This window comes from Leptonotus elevatus, chromosome 3, assembly GCF_054856555.1.
Source record: "Leptonotus elevatus isolate MCC_2025b chromosome 3, RoL_Lele_1.0, whole genome shotgun sequence".
Lineage (NCBI taxonomy): Eukaryota > Metazoa > Chordata > Actinopteri > Syngnathiformes > Syngnathidae > Leptonotus > Leptonotus elevatus.
In genome coordinates this window covers 13,113,053-13,133,470 of record NC_141241.1, presented here as the reverse complement: position 1 = coordinate 13,133,470, position 20,418 = coordinate 13,113,053, and the positions used below count along the sequence as shown (strand labels likewise).

The following is a 20,418-nucleotide window of genomic DNA, read 5'->3' as shown; positions in this document are numbered from 1 at the left end:
CATAATCGATTATCTATTGCTTTTGCCTAGTGGGCAGGGTAGAAGTTGAAAGGTCATAGAAATGGAAAAACAGGAGACACGTGTGAACTGATAAATCGTAAGTTGAATGAAAATAATGTGGTTTAAGTTTGTGTTATTATAAGTATGAACAAACGGGTAACGTTTGCTTGTAGACGAAAAGCAGACTTCAATGTAATATTTATCGAGCTGGTCGTTAGCCTGGTGTGTGCTACATGGTAGCCGTCACTTCAGAGCACAAACAGTAATTTGTAAGCCGTCAACCTAAACTTGGGCGACAAACAGTCACAACGAGAATGGCAGGAGCTTTCACACTTATATAACACATATAGTATTTGTCGAAATTCTTAGTCTTATTAAACATACACTGATCGATATTTACAGTACACTGCAAGACAAAGGTTAGGACGTAGGAGTGTGGTCAAACTTTTGACCGGTAGTACATGATAATTGCATAAGTGAGTCTAATTTTCATGCAAAAATAAATACAGCTTTTGTGTGATGAAATTCAGTTTGTTATGACCGAACAGTCATGATCATGTCATGTTATGCTTAAGAGTCAACAAAAAAAGTAAAAACTCAGACAGTAGTTGTCAAACTTTTTATACATAGTGCCACTTCAAAAATATACTTACTTCTTCAAGAAGCACCGTCAAGACAACACTGAAATACAGCAGCGTAATAGGCTCAAGTATTAAAAAAAAGAAAAGAAACAAGCCAAATACTTATTCTTAAAAACTATATTTTATTGCAAGCCACTGTAACATATACATATTTTTACACTGCATTTAAATAGGGAAATTGAAACTGTACTTAATGATTCAATGAAACAGTACTGTGCATACATTAAGTTAAAAACATTTTGTAAACAAAAGATGAATGCAACTATATTTGTACTTAAAAGTTACAATTAAACTAAACTGTATTTAAATGTACTGTATTAGATTTTTTTGTTTAAGGTTAAGCCACTGTGACATAACTGACATTATGCACAGTTTGAATATTTAATTCAGTAATAATTCACTCACAACTAGTGGAAGCCCACTAAACCCCTATTGGTACCCACCACACTTTGCTCTAGTAATTAACTTAATAGGCTTATATATGACTTGTTGCTCCAAAATCACTTACAGTCGTTTAACGGTGTAATATACAAAAATCAGCTCTAATGCTTTTCATCCTCCTTATTAGGTTTGAGAAGCAGCAACAATGGCTGCCATCTACTCTGGCATCCATTTGAAGCTAAAGAGCCCTCAAACTCCATGGGAGGACAAGTTAAAGTTAGCACGTTTTGCCTGGATCTCCTCTCAGTGCTTGCTGCCCAACAAGGAACAGGTAGGTGTTCTGAATCCATGCGTTTGATAAGACATCCTTCGCCTACCTAAATACAACTTTGTGTTGTAATAGGTGCTGTTGGATTGGTGCACGTATGCTCTGACAGGCTGGTATAATAAAAAGGTTGAGTTCTCACAAACTGTGCTCGAGGGCCTGTGGAGCTGCTTTGATGCTTTTCTTCATAGTCGGAAGCTCCACGTCGCTCTCAAGCAGGGCAAGACGATCAGTGTGAGGCTCAACATGGCACAGGTGTGTGATTTGAAGATTTGTACTTTTCTATTAAAAAGAATAATACACGTTTTTCAGACTTTTGTAGAAAAAAAAATATAAAAAAATAAGTCAATATTTACAATCTTGGCCATTTTACTAGACGTGGCTCAGGCATGCAGCCCTTGCTGCTCTTTTGGCAATAAAATCACAACAAAATATAAGGCAATGTGATCGCAAATGTCAAAACTGAAGCAGCAAGGATAGTGAAACAAAATATAAGTCATATATAATACAATATAATGTCCAAAGTATAGGATAATTTTATATTAAAAAAAGATATATATCAAAGCGCAATGTGTCTACTGAAAAGCAAGATGTTATTTATAGTAAATAAATCATTTTCTGACCAATTAAGGGAAACTGGATAATTTACTGCTGCACACTTGATGATCTCTCACGGCACACTTTAACAATGGTTACGAATCACTTCTATGGTGTACTTGAAGAGCTACAAATGACATACTTTTTTTTTTTCTAGCTACTACTCAACCTCCTTGAGGAGTGCGCCGGAACCCCCACCGGGCTGTCAGTGGGTGTGTCGACTCTGCTGAGTGTGTGCCAGGGAATTCTCTCATCCTCTACTCTCTCATCTGTCTTCACCACCAAGTACGAAGTCATGGTCAGTCTCTCGGTGAAAGTCTGCTCCTTCGCCTGTCATCAACTGCAACGAGCTTTGCCTTCGAGACCCCATCAGCCTAAAGTCATTCCTGACGCTGTGAGTGATTGCCTTCTCACAAGTGACCTGGACCCTCAAACAGAAGTGATCCTTAACCAAGATTTAGAGGAGAAGCCGAAGAAAATCACTATTGCAACTCATTTATTTGATTTGTTGCTTCAGGTTTTAACATCATATTTATCAGTTCAGCGGCAACAAGCCAATCCAAACAGAGTTTTCACCTTGATAACAAACCAGCTCATCCAGCCGTTGTTGCTCCTCAGACACATGCTGACATCTGCTGAGTATGCTCCTTCCCACACCCATCTGAGTCTTCGGCAGCATCTTTGTAGAGACATTCGGGTCAGGATAGACTCCATCCTTCAGTTATCACTTTTCTCTGCCGAGCACCTGGCATCCTACAAGGAGGAGCTTCTACCTTCCAAAGAGGATACTGGGAAACGTGGACCCGGTGGGACAAAAGGCCTCCTGAGGCCAGCCAAAGCTGTACTTGGCAAATTAGGTTCTTGTGAGCCGCCGTTGCTTTACTCAGTGAAGTCAAACACTGTGCCATTGATCTTTAAATTCTTTCTAGAAAGCTACAGAAAATGTAGAGCAGAAAACGAGGAAGAGCAGAGGATGTTGTGTTTCAATTTCCTCACAAAGTTAATGCCCGCTTTGGATTTGTCCCCTGCCAATGTCCCCTGTAAGCCAGAAAGTTGGAGTCTGGCACTGCTGGCTGTGGAATCACTGCTTAGCCAGGCCCTGTCTGCGGATATTTATAATGTGGCAGCAGACAAAATAAGACATGCAGAGGTCCAGCTCAACTTTTACAAAAGCCTAACACAAATTCTCTTCGATCAGGCCCAGCCAAGGTAAATCAATGATTTTCAATTGCTCTTTAGTGTAGGTATGGGTGTGTGTCGACTTGTGAACATATTATTTTGTATTTCAGCATCCCTGCATGGTATCGCTGTTTGAAGGTGCTACTGGGTCTCAACCACATGATTCTTGAACCAGACATGGAGAATTTGTTATCTTCAGCCTGGGTTAATGCCGACTGTATGGAAATACGAGTTCAACGAGCCAGACAGGTCTTTATTTTTATTTTTTTATGAATACTACAGGAATTTGTTTTTTTGATAGTCACCAAGCAGAACAATACAATTCAGTTCACTACAGTCTGCAGCAATATGAACATGATAATCTCTATTTCCACTGCGGGCTATGTTGGAGTGTGTAATTCAATATAGTTACGCCACCTAGGTGACAAGATACCTTTCCAAAGCACCCAACCATGCTACTTGATATTGTTATGATAACTAAACTGTTTTTTTCCCCTCTCACACAACTTCCAACACAGGGGAGAGTAACCATTTAAAACTAATTAGCTTAGCGTTGTGCTGCTGGAAGTCACTAGTCAAAAAAAATTTAATTTAAGATTGCTGCATGCGTCTGCAAGCAAATTTGTGAGGAAATTCAGGCAAGATCATCGTCATATTAGTATAGTTTCTCTGTCAGTGCATGTAAAGGTTGGGAAACACTGTGTTAATCTACTATAGCTCTCCCAGGTTTAAAAGCAGCTGGATAAAAGTGGTATATGTACTGTATATAGATTTCTAAGAAAGTAGTAATAGTAATAGTGCTCTAATAGTGTAAACGGTTAGAATGTTCCAGTAAGAATAATAAATGGTAAAAAAAAAAAAAGGGTTAAAAAGTAAATACAATGAAAGTTAACAGAGCTGCTGTAGCAGGCTGTTGATGCACAGAAAAACAAGCGCCGACACCCTCCACCAAAAACTGCTATTTCCCAAATGCTGCAAAAGTTCAAAGCAGTTTAGCACGACGCAAAGCGATGCTACTAAATGGTAAGAGAGGGTGGAAAAGTACAAATAAGAGTTAGCAGGCTGCCAACTCGCTGGTGCCTCTTTGAAGTGTGAACAATTTAAATGTTTGCCTGTACAAGCAACACTTTTTTTTTTTTTATTCCCCAACAGATGGTGCTATGCAGTCTACTCCAGACATACACCAAACTCCGTCAGCTGCCTCGCTTCTTCTCTGAACTCCTCTCTGTGATCTGCCAGCCAGCCCTTGACAACGTTCGACCCCTTCTGCTCTGCGATGGCGTCTCCGCCTCACTCAGGGCCAGCGTTCTGGACATACCGCCCTCACAGGGCTTTGAGATTTGCTCCTTAGTGCTGGAGAGCTTGAGAAAATGTGTTTTACCTGAGCTGGTGAAGGGAGACGGTGAGGCAGAGAAGATGGAGGTGGATGGAGTGAATGGCGAAGAAAAGGGAGATTGCAAGCGAGAAGACGCATCAATGAAGCTTTTCAACATGAGCCAGCTTCTTCACGTTGTTTTATTCAGTCTGAAGACTCTAGACAATGCTTCTCCTCTTCCCTTAGTCAGACAAGGTCAACGCATGATGGAGGAGATACAGAAGGTTCTCAATGACCTGCTGCAACTTTTGTCCACGGAAAGCAAGGTTACGAAAGCCAATCTGAGTTCAGTTCAGAAAGCAAAGAAGAAAAGAAAAAAGAATGTGGACCCGGATGAGTCTCAAAAAATATCTCCATCTCAATGGGAGCTGAAAACCCAAGAAGCAATTCTTCTGCTCAGATACAGTTGGATAGAAGTAGACACACTCTTTCACATCTATTGTAGCAAATACACACCTCTTGACTCCAATGCTGCAGCCTTAACAAGCATCGAGAATCTCCTCAATTGTGAGATAAACTTTGTACGTCTTCATCCGTGCAGTCCCATCAACTCTGTGCATCTCAAGCTCCTCGCTTTGCAACAGATTAAGAAAGTTCTGTTGGACTCAACCTTACTCGCAGAACCAATGACCTCAGAGACCCTAAACAGGGCAGTCGAGTTTATTTCGGCTAGAGACGAGCTTCAGTTATGTTCAGAAGGGGATCAGATGTGGGACGGGCAGATGAGCAGTGTGGACTCCAGCTCCCACCGGGTTGCACACTGGTATGTCGTGATAACTAATCTACCTTTGCTGGCCCCCTACCTGAACAGCGAAGATGTGAACTGCATCGCAAACGTTCTGGTGATCTCGTTGCTGAACAAGCAGTCTAGCAGAAGCAAAGATCAACTCTCTGTCTCCTTCATATCCTCTCAGCTTATTCACAGCTCCGTTCTGGCCGAGTTGCCATCGCTATTCTCCGCCACTGTTGGTTCAATCTCACAGAGGATTTTCGGAGTTCTAGCAGCGGCGCATGCCCCAAAGGTTTGTCCCTCCCTCAAGAAGTATCAAGAAGCACAAAAGGGTGAGACGGAGCTTTTGTCCGCCTTAGTGAAACAGACCATAATAGAGGATATGATGATGTGCTCTCAGTCTGGGAAAGTGTTTGTACTTTTGAGGGATGATCAAATCAAAGAACTGATAGACCTGCTGTCAGTCTTAACAAGCCTAAACACAGATGGACTGAACTCTGAGGATCTGTCATCCATTTTCCTCCTCCTTGCCTTCATGCTCACATCCACCGCTTGTTATTCCGAGACGCCAGATTCAGCATATTGTTGCGCAGGATTCCAAGTGAAGCTGCTCAAGATACTTGCTTGTCTTGTGGAGGGCAAAAACTTCCCGGGTGTTCTCAAGATCATTCATTGCAGCACTCTGCTGCAGGCCGTAGTGTCCTCAATCCTCTGGCACAGCAAGAAAGGACGATTTAGCTCCACCAGCAGCTCTGATTGGTTGGATTTGATGAAAGCCACGCAGGACTTCATCAAATATTTGGTCCACTTAATTATGGTCAGGAACAGCAGCGTGCGCCTCAATTTGGACCAGATTGCTTCCTTTCTTACCAGTGAAGACACCACAGCAAATCACGGAGGCTCCATCATGTCTGTTCATCTTCTACTGGCATCGTTGGCCGCCTCCTCCAAGGCAATGAGCTCTTACCTGGGAAGGAGTAAACCAATGGATCAGACTTTGACCCAGACCCTTGCAAGAACCACATCCTCACTGAGCTCAGCTGTGGAGTCAGTCCTGAAGGCCCAGATTGTCAGCGAGCCCGGCGTGCAGTCCGCCTGCTCGCTCAGTCCTGCCTTTGTGGTCGACGCCGTCACAGTCATGCTGCGGTGTGAGCTGTCCTCCTTGGCAGCGGGGGCCGATGGCAAGACCACCCTGAGCCACGAGACCCTTTATCAGGGTTTCTGCCAGCAGATCTTGAAAGAAATGAACTCAGCGGCCAGACCCTTAGACTTCCTTGTTTCCTCTCTGCGTTTCCTGTCAGCTTTCTACATGGGGGTGATGAGGACGGGGGGAAAGGAGGAGGAAGGAGAAGAAAGCAAGAAAGTAAAAGCGATAGATGAGTTGTATGCTCAGATTATTCAAAATGTACTCAAACTTTTGACAGGTGCGTAATCTATAAATTAAGTCGTAGCATGCACAATACTTTTGACTGATTTCATTTAGTGCACTAGAGCTGGTAAGCCAAATTATAATTTTGCACATTTTCTTTTAGCTCCGTGGCTGTCTCCATCTGACACACATGAGCTGGAGCCAGCTGTGCAGAAACTGCTGCACCACCTGCTGGAGAACAGCACTCCCTGCCAGATCACCATGTTGCTGACTATCATCAAAGATGGGTTAGACACTTGCAAGCTGAGCTCCGGAAATTACAAGGTTTGATTTCCTTCTGTTTTTCTAATGACCGACACTCACAGGTTACACTGTAACGAGGGTCATGACTCATGGCCAAGGTAATAAAGCTCAATTTTGTTTAACACTGTCAAATCAGGTATGAATTTATTTTGAGGGCTGTTTCTAATATTTTTGGTAGACCCCTTGTTTTAGGTATTTTCAATTGTGCAGGTGTAACTCATATTTGTGACAGTTGAGATAATAATATCAAATGAAAGACTTGTTATCTCACTCTGCCCTCTATTTACTCGTCTCCAGGAAGTGCTGGCTGTCGTCACCATCGCCAAGCTGCTGTCCTGCTGTCAGTTACCCGCACCTTGCTCCAAAGCTCTGTGGTTCCTTGCACCACAAATTCAGTCTGCTATGGTGGTAAGTAGAACATAACAGTCATTGTCACACTTGAATGTATCGTGTCCAAAAGTACACTTAGGCTTTCGTAGAAAATATTTTTTTATGCAGTTAAAGGGTGAAATCAGGAATGTCTGGAAATAATGTGCACAATCAGAGCTTTGAGAGGAGCAGAATACATTATGAAAAAGTTGGGTAGTAGTACTGCGGTTCTTCATCTGTAATCATTCACTGATGGCTTGCCAGAAGAACATGTGACTTTCTTTACGAGTGACTCGTGAGTCAAATGACAATCAGACACACACACACACACACACACACACACACACACACACACACACACACACACACACACACACACACACACACACACACACACACACACACACACACACACACACACACACACATGTTGCTATGCTTGCTTTATGTAATGACGCTCTAATGTGTTTGCATCAGAGGAGCCAGAAACACATGTGAATACATCCAATCAGGTGTATGGGAAAATTAAATAAAAAATCCAATTCAACAAAACATTTTCAATATGCAGCTTTTTGAACAGAATGTTTTGGGTCAATAAGGAACTATTCAAAATAATGGTATACTTATTGTTTTCCCTGCTGTTGTATCGTGCCAGCATAACTCAATTACTGTATGCGTTCCCCCCCCCCGAAAACCTTGTGACTGAGGCATATGCATAGGATTCATGCTTAGCGTATTACCTATTAGCATATTACCTATTAGCCTATTACCATTTACATCTATAGCAATGAATATGACTGTCTGCATTGTGCCAAGTGGGGAAGTGACCTCCACAAGCTCCAGTAGATGGAACTACATTGAAAAAAAAGCTTCATATTTACAACTGGCACCTATTTTTCTAATGGCTATTACCACCACCTACAGGACTGAAGAGGAACAGTGTTACCGGCTGATACATGATTTTTAATCAAGTGTACAGTAGTAGTTACTTTTGTATTGAGTTTCTTGTCTACCACAAAAATGCATTTATGCTCGACCGTAATTATCCAACTTTCTTGCAGTTTCTTGTAAGGTCGTCCAGTCAGGACGTGGGCTTGACTGCGACCTTCACCATTCCTACCGTGACAGCGATGACAACGCTGCTACGCCAGGGCGAGGGTCTAATCCAGAACCCTCATCACGTAGTCTTGGTCCTCGGAGCACTTCAGGCCGTGCCACTTGATCACCTGACTGCAATTGTTTACCAGTCAGCGTTCTTGGCTATTCATGAGGCGCTTTTTGCCATCATCCAGTGTCATCCTCAGGTATGTGTACTCGATGTGCAGGTGTGTAAAATAATACACACTGATAATTGATAATTTTTATATTGTGATTCCTAACCAGCGTTCCAGGGGAAATGATCCAGTTTCACTTAATTTGTCTGATAGATCATTTCTTAGTTAAAGATATATAATATTTATTTATGCCAACACCGTACAGTGACAGGCATAACAATTAAATGCCCTTCAATTATTTGACAGTCAGTAGGTGCAATTAACTTCTGAGCCACCTGTTGCCATTCATACAACAGAATAAATCATGGATTCCTGCAAGTATATCAACCATGTATTCAATTAATAAACGGGCCCAGATTTTACACCGATTAGATTGAGACAAAATCATTATAATTTCAGTATTCATGCTTTTTGTGACATTGTTGTTTGGTGGCTTGCCAAGAAATATCGCTAATGTTAAATGGGTGCCTTGGCTCAATTAAGTTTGGGAAACATTGGTGTAATTAATGTCATAATGAGATGACAAAGGCTGTTAGTCTCAAATTGCAGCCCTCAATCAACATCATTGTTAAAAACCTGCAACACTGTAATTACTGTAATTGAATATTCTTATGTGTTGCAGAAGTTAAGTTAGCCTGCCTCAGGGCTGCTGTGGCTACTTAACTAGCTTACCGCCACCAGAGTGTGAATGTGTGACGGCATGAATAATGTATCCATTGTGAAGCGTCTTTGAGTGTCCAAAAAAAGCGCTATATAAAGCTGATGCATTATTATTATTACGTTACACAAACAGAAAGGCCTATTTCTAACTTGTGTAAATTAAGATACCTTCAGAAATCTACTATTACCTTTGAAGTAACAGGATCATCATTTTATTTGCCGTTCAGATGGACAAATTACAGAGGGTTAGGGCTACCCTAACCCTAGTGAAATGGACTCCTTTCCTGTGGCATCCGTATGTAATGGTATCTTGGTTACGATGCCTGAAGGATGTATTAATATATTGCAGTTTCTAGCAAATGTGCACGCCATTTGTTTAATCAAACGTCCAAGTTGTGCATGGAAATATTAAATCCACAAATTACTATATTGTGCACACAGACTTATTTTGCGGCTGCAAATTAGTATTTTGTGCTCATGTTAAATCTATATTCTGGTTAACATTGTCATGTCTGGACCCCTGAGTCCAAAGAGTGCGGCTGTGGTAAATTAATGCAGGCAAAAACCTGCTCACACACATCAGATGTTTATGCTGTTGTTGTTGTTGTTGTTAAAAGACTGCAGCAGAGGTGACTGTCAGAGAGGGCCTGGGGGGGAGGGGGGTGGGGGGGGGGGGAATTGAGTGTGGCGATGCAGAAAATGAAGAAAAGATTTGGTGGAGTGAGTGCTGTGTGAGGGAGGAAGCAGGAGAACAGAGGAGGAAGATGTGACTGGACTGCACAATGCAGGTTTAAGTGAAACAGGAAAGTGAGCTGAAGTGGCGAGGTGTGATAGGTCAGAGTGTTGGGGGGTTGGAGATGCTGGAGTGCTGGCATTTACTGATGGAAACCATTTGAGTTGGTGACATCAACTGCACCCCCTCACACAAAACCTCTTTACGTCTGTTTTCCCTTACTCGCCTCATCCTCTGTCAGACCACTGTAGCCTGAAATAAACAAATACTAATGTTGCTATGAATCACTTGGGGATTCTCAAAAAATTCAGTACTTTGATCAAGGATGCCTCAACAGTGCTCGGAAGAAAAATGGCAACACTTGTGGGTCTCTTTAAGAAGTCGATAACCAGCCGAGCCAATCCCTTAAAGACAGTTAAGATTGGTTTATGCTTGACACGTCCGCGACTCCGCGAGGTCCGAACAGCTCCACATGGCGAAATTACATCATTTCAGCAACCAGGCCCCTCTGCCTGGTCTCCACATTGCCCCAAATTTCTGCACCGTGCACCTATGAAAAATTGTGACCGGGAGAGCAAAAGCTGCTGCAAACAACGTTTACTGTTTTCTGCTTTTGATTTCCTGATTCTTTGTTTGCATTTATTTTGTGAAATGTGTGTTGACTGTTCACATCAAACTATTGTTGTATAGTTTATTGAATAAAAAAACAAGGGCGAGTCACGCAGCGTTTAAAAGGCTGCAAAAGTTGTCGGCTTGATTCCACGCGTCTCGAACATACCGGTACATGCGTCAAGCATGAACCAAGCTTTACAAGTACCAAGCAGAAATATGGATTCAATATTTCTTAATTGCAGGCAATGTCAATCAAGCAGCTCATATCGCATATCATAAAGCCGAGTTTCCCAACCTTATCATGCTCCCTTGAAACCTTTAAATGTGGTTTTGCACACTTTAATAAGTCATTTAAAGCTGTAGAAGTCAAACATTTGAGTATTTTTCTATTAAACACGAAAGCTATTAAATGTATTTATTTTTCTTTGCCTGACAATTTCATAAGTGCATTTTGTTCTTTCCTTGTGTGCATTCAGGTGATGCTGAACGCCACACCATCATTCTTGAATGTCTTTCACCGTCTAGTGGCTTCCATCATGCAGGAAGGTCGGCAGAGAGGAGCCAGTGACACAGGTACATTTTTCATATTTTCATTCAAAGAAACTGAGCTCAAACTCAGACATTTTCATCTGCTTGGAAAATTGGATATGTAAAGGGCTTATTGTGACTGCCCTCTGTATTACAAATAATTCCCAACTGCTATTGTAGCTAATCGGGAAGAAAGTTATGTCCATAAACAACAATGAAAAAAGGGGTCACAGCGTTGCACGTTGTATTGATTTATTTGCATGATTTCTTAATGCAGTGGGTTTTCAAACGTTTCGCTACACCTAAAAAAAGTACTTGGCCAAGTACCTCTAAGTACCACCATCATGACCAACATTAAAATAAATTAGTGTGGGCTGGAAGCAGAATTGTTGGTCAAAATAGAGACAGTGTTTTTATTCCTAAAATACTGGATAACATTGTAAGCCACTGGAACATTATGCAGTTTGCTTAGGAATATTTTTAAAAGTGTACTGAAAATTAATGCTTAAAAAAAAAAAAAAAAGACCAAATGTAAATGTACCAGTATTTAAATTAAAAGATAAATACAACAGAACAGTAAGGTTATTTATTATTATTTTTAGCAAAGCACTAGAGGGAGCCAACGTACCACTAGTGGTACCCATACCACACATTAACAGTACCGGTAACTGTTTTAGAGCTTTGCTGGGTTCTGCCTACAAGGCACATGTAGATAAATGGTGCATTTTCCATTGCAACTCTAATATGCCAATTTTGTTGGATGTCTTTGTATAAGAGACTTATGTTTTCAATAAAATAAAATAAAACACTAAAAAAACAAGAGTTTATAAAACTTCACACTGACTAGAGTGTTCCAAAAAGTCATTCCTCAGAAATGTAAAAGCCATTTTAAATGCGGTTGAAAGGCCAATGCATGAGAAAAGTATGTTTTTAAAGAATATTACTAAAACAGTATTAAGTGTCTCGCCTGAGCCTGTCAGCACTACCAGTGGCTCAAGATGATATACGACAGAAATTAAACATAGACAGTTTGTGCATTTTTTTAAGGGCTAAAATCCCAATAATATGCTGACAAACTGCTCTCACCATCCCAGGAGAACATCTGGTGAACCAAATACCGGTATGTTTTATTAGTACTGTATACTTTTTCCACAAACCCCGCATCCGCCGCCTTAATTAACCCCATTTCGTCATGACTTTGATTTATGACTTTGCTTTGGAGACATTTGAGCTTGTTTTATAGCAGAAGCAATCTGGTGGTGTATTTGTACTTAACATATTGACTCGCAGGTTAATGATTCTAAATCAATGTCAATGTGTGTTTGCAGCTGGAGAAAGTGAAGTCTATCTGCAGTGCTCCCGACTGGTAGAAAGGATGTACTCACACATTGCTGCCATCTCTGAGAACTTCACCACACTGTCTGCCTTCATGGTGGCTCAATACGTCACAGAGCTGCAAAAGGTACACACACCCTTGAGTGATTTCTGTGATTTAATTTTCCAATATTAGCATTGGAAAAAAGCTTTAATGGGTGGCAGACGTCACGCACAGTCATACATAGTCACCAATCCAAAACCATCTGTCATCCGTGTCAACTGTTTTTTATGCAGCTGTAAGTGGCACGCACACACACACATGCGCACACGCACACACATACACAAATGAGGCAGCGGTATCTCAGCTGATCCAGCGATATAGCGCTGTTGGCTCACAATAACATTCAGCACAGCTGTGAGATTCCGAGAGTGGAAGAAGTTTTTCTGTCAGCGCTGTTTAAAATGATCCCAAATCTCCGCAAAGGGGCTCAGGATTACTCTAGTTCCATGTGCTGGAATTAAGCTTTTGGCTTGGTGTTGGTTCGAGGCGCCGTGAGTCACGTCTGGCTTGTGAACATGGCTCCTCTCCACTACCAGACTTTTTAATGCGACGCCTACTTGACTCAGCGTTTTGCAGCAAAATTAACACATTTAGCAGAGGACATAGGGACAGACGGCCAAATGAATGGACAGGCTGATGGAAAAGGCAGCAGGAGGGTCCATTAAAGTCATCAAACGCTATGATGTGTGCTGTAAATTTGGCTGTTTAAAAAGAGAGAACTTCATGCAAGTCAAATGTAATTTAGCCTCATCCCTGTCCTGATTATCTGTGACACACATTGAACTTTCCAAGGAGCAGTCTGGTATTATTTGACCAAAACGGACAAGAAAATCATGCGGTTATAAACTCAGCATTATTTTATTATTTGAATTAACAACATGGCCTTGACACAGAGATGCAAATTAACCCAGTAGTCAAAAAATGAATATCTCCAGACAGAGCCCAGTGGAAAAAAAAGCGAGAAATGCCATTACTGGTAAACAATTAACAAAACCAGTGCTTCTCAAACATTTTACACCATGTACCACCTAAAATACTTAGATCTCCAAGTACCACCATCATAAGTGTTCACTACCAGAGTTTGTCAAAAACAAGGCGGAAATATAGTAACATTTAAACAAAAAACTGTACACAAATAATGATTTAATTCAAATGCACATAAAAGTTAAAATTTGTACCTACTGGTAAATAAAAGCTCTAAAATATTTGAATGCAAACATATTGGCCCTAAAAGATAAATATAAATGAACAGTACTTAACAAAAATTTTAAATTTTAAAAAACGGGAAAAAAAGTTAAATCCACTTAATTATTGCACAGTTTGAACATTAAAGGGATACATAACACATTGAGCCATTTTCAGCAGTAAAAAGTTAATATTTTGTCCAGAATGAATTTAATAATTTCATAATTTTTCATGTACAATTATTACCGTTAAAAAGTAATTTTTCCACTTGCTGTCGACTGAAGATGGCATCACCTGTGCTGAGGAAGTAGGTAACGACCAATCATGCTGACCAAACCCAGAAAACAGGTGAGCCATGATTGGTCGACGGGACATCGTAGGCACTAAGCAGGCTAAAAAAATGTAAGCAGTTTTCTGTTTCACTGTTTCTGTTTTACTTGTACTTTTACTGGATTTGAGGATAGACTTGTTATCAGTCTCATTTTTTGGTCAAATATTTCCACATCTTGTAGCATAGTACGGCTTTATGCTGTTGTAAAGTGACACAAGTGTGAATGTTTTTCTAAATAGTGATATCAATAAAGTTATCGTTAGCATACAGTTGTTTTCCACACATAATTAGATGTCCACAGTCCACATATAATAAAATGACCGCTCCTGAAAAACAAACAACTGCTTTTGAAACACCCGGAAACCCATTTTAATTGCAGCTTTTTAAAACTCACTTACTGCCAGCCTTCCCAGTTAACGTGCACCTTTGACATGCTGTATATTACTGTCAATGGCAGTGAATGTGTAGCATTGATACGAATGCCTTGCCATTTAAAAGCACTGTCATCATTATTCCGCTCCTGACTGCCCAATCTTTTTTCTATTTGACATATAGTAGATGTATTATGCTGTTCATTTCTCCTTTCAAACGTTGGCTTTGGGTCAAGGTTTTTTCTGTTGTGAAATGTGTCTACTGGATTATGGATATGAATCACAGATGATATCCATGGTGGGGGGTGGGCTGCATGCCTCTTTGAGCATGTACACCTACACATAACTTGTGTGTGCTCCAGTTGACACCGTCATATCTTGAAACATACATTTTCTTCACCATTTTAGTTGTAAATATCATACATGTACTGCACACAACTTTTAAGACTAATGTTAGCACAGATGCTAATGCTGACACAAATTGAGAGATCTCCTGGATAGTGGGGCAAAATAATAGGCTATCTGGGGTTACCATGACAACAGAGACTCCATTTTCAGTACTACAAGCCACTGTACCGTCAAAAGCAAGTTCTTGAAGGTTCAAGTTAATTTACCGAGTGAAGGCTCACCTTATTTGAGGGCCTTTGTTCTTTTTCTTCAACTACAGCTCTTATTTTCATCTCTTCAGGTTACTCTGCGGGCAGACGTCAAGCTGCATCTGACAGAGGGAATTTACCACATACTGGACTTGTGTCTGGAGCAGGATATCAAGTTCTTAACAACAGGCTTGCAAACTGGAGTCCGTGAGGTGTTTAACGAGCTCTACAGTAGCTATACCCACTACCACAAACCACAGAGACAAGGAGAGGAGAAATACACTGTTTGAAAAGGACACAACATACTCCAATTTGGGTCCAGGTGACCCTTAATGTGTGATATGTCATTTAGATTAATTATGTAGTACACAACAATTTAGCAAATTTTCTGACAGTCATTGGCATCCAATAACGTGGGTATGCCCCCCCCACACACACACACATTTTTATATTGAAATAGATCATGTATAAAGACAAATGAGGATTATCATTGTCGCTTTTTTTAACATGCTTTTTCTTGTGGGCAGTAACATTTACTGCAAATAGTCATTTTCAGTTACATTATTTTGTGAAGAAGTATTTTTACTGGGCTATTTCAAGTAGGAGCCAACAAAAACCTACTTTGCTCATTTGCTAATGGATTTGTAGCGCTGTTGAAATGATTCAATGGGATGACTACAATCTTTGTCAACTTGATGGATCGTGTCAGAACCATATTGCCTACTTTTTTTTCGTTTTTTTTTTTTTTTTTTTAACAACCGCTCATTCAAGGATGCATTGATTAAAGCTGAAGCTGGGGTATTTTGTGCTGTAGTAGCACAATAACCGTTAGCGTCGACTCCCATGCTGCCAAGCTCATCAACTTTTCGGATTCCCTGCACAGTTCTGAAAATAAAACTGTTGCAGATGCAGCATTTTTATGAATAGCTCATATTTATTCTGCATTAATGCTAAACACGTCAAAGGATTTCATAGTGATTATCTGTATGACTGAAATGACCTATTAAAAACGGATTTGTGTGTATGAGATTACTTTGTGTGTTTGTACTGAGGAGAAAGATAGCTATAAACTGATTAGGCACTGTCTGCAGTTGGGATTTTGGAAATGAGGAAAAAAGTAGTGATAAACTAGCAGAGGTGCTTATCAGAGCCCAAGCCAAAATCTAATTGAATATTTATGGCCTGGGAGTGGGTAAATATTGTCAAGATATGCTGTGCTGACAAACTATCACCCCAAAAGACTGATGTGATTTATACCAAAGTGCTCCAGAAAAGCTACTCATTTCATCTGCCCAAAAAGTTACGATTCACCACTGAACTTCATCTACATTGTATTAGGTGGCTGTTCTTATAAATGCAAATTGGATAAGCCTCCACACTAAAAATTGGCCATTGCAAAAAAAAAAAAAAAAGACTGCTCGTAGTTAATGGCATGAAACGCTTTGCTTCCCGAACACCTGCTGTTTTTTGTTTGTGACATCACAAATATTGTATAGAGATTAAGTGAGAATGCTTTACTTCAACGTAACGGACAAGAACATGACCTTTTCTCATTTTCTCTTACAATTAATGGCCTCCTCATTGGCTAATTAATTGTATTCAGTACGTAGTGAATGTAAGAACTAAATGATACTGACCTTGCACCTTGAGTCAATGAGAGATACGGCTTTCGCATTCTTAGCCGGTTGCAGTGTCACAACTTGTCAAGGAATGGAACACTGCAAGGAAGCACACAGGGCATAAGATATTATAAGGGAAAGATTTGGCTGAAAATACATCATAATACAGAGTAGGGATATTCAGCTTTTAGCTTTTCAAGGACTTCACTGTTGTGTCTATTTGAGACTCTTCCAGTCTCTGCTGTTGACACTATATGCTCAGTATCCCGCATTAACTTTGTTAAACGATGATATTGAGATGAATGATGTGAGTTATTTGTTGCAGAAAGTTTAAGTCGTTTAGGGTAGAAAATTGAAAGGAAGGTTAACCAAAATTGTGCAAAAAAAGTGTGAGTGTCGGCGCTATGCATGGTGATCAGAGGACGGAGATTCGGTCAATGACTGTTTTATAGATAAACATGGACCAGTGAATTTGATTGTTTGAGACTTGTAATAGGAATTTTATATAATCGTCTCTGTGTCTCAAAGCTTTATTAACAGACCTCTTAAGGTGATGTCACACAGAACTGGACTAAAACCCTTGTTGTTGAGAGAAGAGCCTCGGGACCCAAAACAAGTAAACGCAAGTCTTGAAACTCAAAACATTTCAGTGAGATATATGTTATTCGCCTTCACGTTTGTAATTATATTTGCGTTAATTGTTCTGCATTATGCGTCTGTTAGGTACAGAAAGAAAAAACAAAGGCATGAGAATAAAGTAAATGCATTGAATAAGAAAGTGTGTCCAAACTTATGGCATGTACTGTATGTATTTCTAATGGATTTTTTTTGTAAAATAACAGAAATATTATTTTTGTAAATTAAATTTTTTTTTTAATACAGAAAAAAAACTAGAATAAAAAGTAAAATTCTGTTGTATTGCAGTTTTTTTTTTTTTTTTTTTTACAGTGTATGTACACTCACTACACTACAGTATTTGTTGTCGTTTTACAAAGCAATGGCCACATCCATTTTGTGATCCACAAAATCTACCTGTTGGGGGGATAAACAGGTAAGTAGATACTTAATTCAGCCACAAGGGGAAATTCAGTTCCAATTAAAACATTGACAAATTTCAATGGAATTTTCTCACTACAAATAAGTAAATGTTTCCCTCCACACTCCAAAGTCTATTTGAGTTTAAAGTAAGGCAAGAAGGCAAATTGTTAATGTGATGGCCATAACATGTTAGTCAACATGTTACTGGAGTAAATACAAAACAATCATCATCAAGTCTAACCACTTACTCAAAAAATTACATTTATTTCCAAGTACATTTGTGAGACAACTAAAAATAAAAACAAAAGTCAGTTCACCCCCATAAAAAAAACTTATACTGCAATACTTTATTTAATGTCAGATACTTTCACATACTTATCCCAAAGTGAAGAACAAAAATACACCAATTTGTATCCATCTTAGAAGGCTGCCTTTTTGCCCAGTATTGCCACTTTTTGTCAACTGAACATGACATCACAGTTTGAAAATGTCACATGACCAAACCTAGTAAAGGAGGTAAGTCGTTTAGGCACTGTGGTTGCGTCCTCCAAAAGTCTGAATTTGAAGGTTGCATGATTTCACTTATGGTGCAGCTCGACCGCACGCTTGTGTCCAAATTCATGATCTATAAGAAGCCTTCGAAGGGCAGCCTGCGAATTTGGACACATCTTGTGATGTCATTTTCAGTTGACAGTAAGTGGGCAGTACAAGGCAAAAAGGCCGTACCCTGAGATGGATAAAAATAGGTTGATTTTTCATCTTAATTCAGATTCCACAAATGCAATATTAATCAGAATACTGATTTAAGACTAGTACGTACAGAACATAATGTAAAGAAATCATTTGACTTGACTTCCCCTTTAAACCAGTTCAACGTGTCTCTAGCGCCCCTAGCGTACCCACAGAGTACAGCAGCAGACAGCCTGTAGCACACGCGCACACGCGCACACACACACATCCTTGATCGCTGCTGTTGGAAGAGCTGCATTCAACTAACACAACGCTCACAAGAATAATTTCCTCCCCGTGTCTTTTCCACTCGACCTTATCTCGATTTGCCCCTCGACTCACAAGCAGCACCGAGCCCTCCTCCACAACGGCGTTATCCGACGTTTGATTGGATTACAGCGAGTTAGCCTTTGCCCTCTAACCTCCGTTGCTGAATTTTGGCTAGCTGCTTCCTGCTCCCCCCGGGAGGACCGAGGACTGTGGACCGAGCGGCGACGCGCCCTGCGCGGACACGACAGACCGGGACTCGCCGCCGCCGCCGCCGCCGCAACCGAAGCCCGAGTCAAGCCGAGCCCAGCCATTGAGCACTCGGCGGGCGTACGAAACAAAACGAGGAGACAGCCATGCGGAGGAAATCGAGGATATTGTTATGTTTTGCGGTGCTGTGGGTGCTGGGGATCGCCTACTACTTCTACTCGGGGACGGCGTTGGGGCGAAAGGTAAGACTGGCTCCTCTTCTTATTGACCAACCCATTTTCTCCCGGAGGACAAAGCGGCGATAGAGCGCTGATACCGGGGTTCCTCTGCCTGCTTGAGGCGCGCGGTTATGGCCGCGCCGGTGATGTGTAAAACGAATCGAAGGCCCCGTTAGTATCGATAGATGGGCTTTAAGTTGGTTATACTTGAAGTGAGTGTCCGGGTTGCGGGGCCAGCCGGTGAACTTGCACCAACCTGCCGCCGGTTGTTGTCCCGTGGCAGCGGGAGAGAGGCACGCTCAGTACCGGGCGGCGTGCCTTCCCGGCGGTGTCTTTATGGGAGGCTGCCGGCCTGGTTCACGGGGCAGGCCGGGGGGCTTCGCCTGTGGACTGGAGAACGTCAGCACATGAACAGAGAGTAGGAAGAAAACGTAGCACACAAAAGTGGGAGAGAATTTGACTGAAATCGAACATTACGTTATTAGTCTTTTATGGGGGCTTAGTGGGTTTCATTTGAACTCCACTACCTTTGGCTTACACTCAGCAAATGATAACCTTTTTTTTATTTTATTGCACCGTAGTCTAAAAATCCCCCCAGCACGTTTTTACCTCTGATTTAACTCAACATTGTTTCCTGAACTCGCAGTCGGGCGAGGAAAATTAGTTATTGGGTCTCTGAATTTGTCTTTTTGGTCGTCAATGAGACCTGCAATTTCTAGGCAAATGACTCGTGGATTCATATAGTAATAGTATTGTTTTTGTTCATTTATGTCTGAGTCCCTGAAATGGTGATGTTGGCAATGTCATCCGCCTGGTTTGGGGTCATAACAAGTCGGATCCCTTCTGAATTTGAGTGAAAGGCAGGCTCCATCCTGGACTGGTCGCCACTCGCCATTCAATCTCAGGTCTTGGTAGTCTTTTGGCACATTGCATTTTAGTAAGCGACCACAACTTTCATTTGCATCTTCTTGATTTCACTGATGGTGCAATGGTTGACTTGACCTGATTTTGGTACGGAAATGTGGGTTCAGTAGTTCAGTTACAATTCAGTGATGATGTGAATCTTGTTTTTCCTTATGTATGCGCAGTGTGTTGTCCAATGTCCACTCTTTTTTTTCTTTTTTTTGCCAAGATGTAACAGTCCGCAGCTCCTCCAGGAACGTAGACTGATTACACTGGTCAACAATAATTTTGTTGCATTTCTAACTAACAATTGTTATTGCCTAATTTGGGGGGCATTGACTCCAAATCCAATTTAAGTTTTGTTTGTTTGTTTGTTTTCTTCTGCATGGTCTAGATTTTTCTGCAAACTGAGATTTATTTATTTTTGGCAACATTCACATTTTCTGAAACAAATAACCAGCCTCAAAACAAAAATATGTGCCAAGAAATTTTTGTAC

General features: G+C 40.9%; 2 protein-coding genes and 1 long non-coding RNA gene across 4 annotated transcripts in view; 2 read left to right on the top strand and 1 right to left on the bottom strand.

Annotated features, from left to right (window-relative positions):
• The first annotated feature begins 33 nt into the window (after positions 1–33).
• urb2 (URB2 ribosome biogenesis homolog) lies at positions 34–17,325 on the top strand. The gene is made up of 12 exons (XM_086071005.1): positions 34–97; positions 1,210–1,353; positions 1,426–1,602; positions 2,102–3,153; positions 3,234–3,372; positions 4,276–6,652; positions 6,761–6,921; positions 7,198–7,308; positions 8,331–8,573; positions 11,025–11,121; positions 12,405–12,538; positions 15,030–17,325. Exons 2-12 carry the CDS (start codon positions 1,228–1,230, stop codon positions 15,225–15,227), a joined length of 4,815 nt encoding a protein of 1,604 aa, XP_085927131.1. The 5' UTR covers positions 34–97; positions 1,210–1,227; the 3' UTR covers positions 15,228–17,325.
• Positions 15,041–18,782, bottom strand: LOC147176997 (uncharacterized). Its single transcript, XR_015094343.1, has 3 exons — positions 18,666–18,782; positions 16,575–16,655; positions 15,041–15,059 (listed from the first exon to the last, which is right to left on the bottom strand). It is a non-coding gene; the product is annotated as an uncharacterized LOC147176997 (long non-coding RNA).
• galnt2 (UDP-N-acetyl-alpha-D-galactosamine:polypeptide N-acetylgalactosaminyltransferase 2) overlaps positions 18,517–20,418 on the top strand; it is a 53,924-nt gene continuing 52,022 nt past the window's right edge. The window contains exon 1 of one of the 2 annotated variants that reach the window (XM_086071006.1): positions 18,517–19,042. In XM_086071006.1, coding sequence (XP_085927132.1) covers positions 18,947–19,042 — 96 coding nt within the window. In that variant the 5' untranslated portion in view covers positions 18,517–18,946. The remainder of the gene's footprint in view (positions 19,043–20,418) is intronic. The other variant, XM_086071007.1, reaches the window with a different exon arrangement.